At 69.1% G+C, this 236-nt stretch overlaps 1 protein-coding gene across 1 annotated transcript in view; it reads right to left on the bottom strand.

Annotated features, from left to right (window-relative positions):
* The window catches only part of TOMM5 (translocase of outer mitochondrial membrane 5 homolog (yeast)), a 699-nt gene extending 515 nt beyond the window's left edge, over window positions 1–184 (bottom strand). Inside the window, exon 1 of the mRNA XM_010017427.1 lies at window positions 64–184. Coding sequence (XP_010015729.1) covers window positions 64–184 — 121 coding nt within the window. The remainder of the gene's footprint in view (window positions 1–63) is intronic.
* Window positions 185–236: the final 52 nt, after the last annotated feature.

Below are 236 nucleotides of genomic sequence, written 5' to 3'. Positions count from 1 at the left end.
CCCCCAGCCACTGGCACACGCAGGCCCTAGCTGCCACCCGACCCGACCCCACCGCGCACTCACTGATCCGCAGCAGCGCGACGTAGATGAGGAAGTTGCGGACGGAGGTGAGGACGTCGCGGCGCATCTTCCGCTTCAGCTCCTCCGGGTCCATTTTGGGCCCCAGGCCCTCGATGCGGAACATGCTCACTGCCGGCGTCCCCTCGCGCCGCTGCGGCTGGCGCGAAAAGCCAAGC

The sequence above is a fragment of the Nestor notabilis genome, unplaced genomic scaffold (assembly GCF_000696875.1).
Source record: "Nestor notabilis isolate BGI_N333 unplaced genomic scaffold, ASM69687v1 scaffold30750, whole genome shotgun sequence".
Taxonomy (NCBI): Eukaryota; Metazoa; Chordata; class Aves; order Psittaciformes; family Psittacidae; genus Nestor; species Nestor notabilis.
Note: the sequence above shows the minus strand (reverse complement) of the source record. Positions and strands in the feature narration are given on the sequence as shown.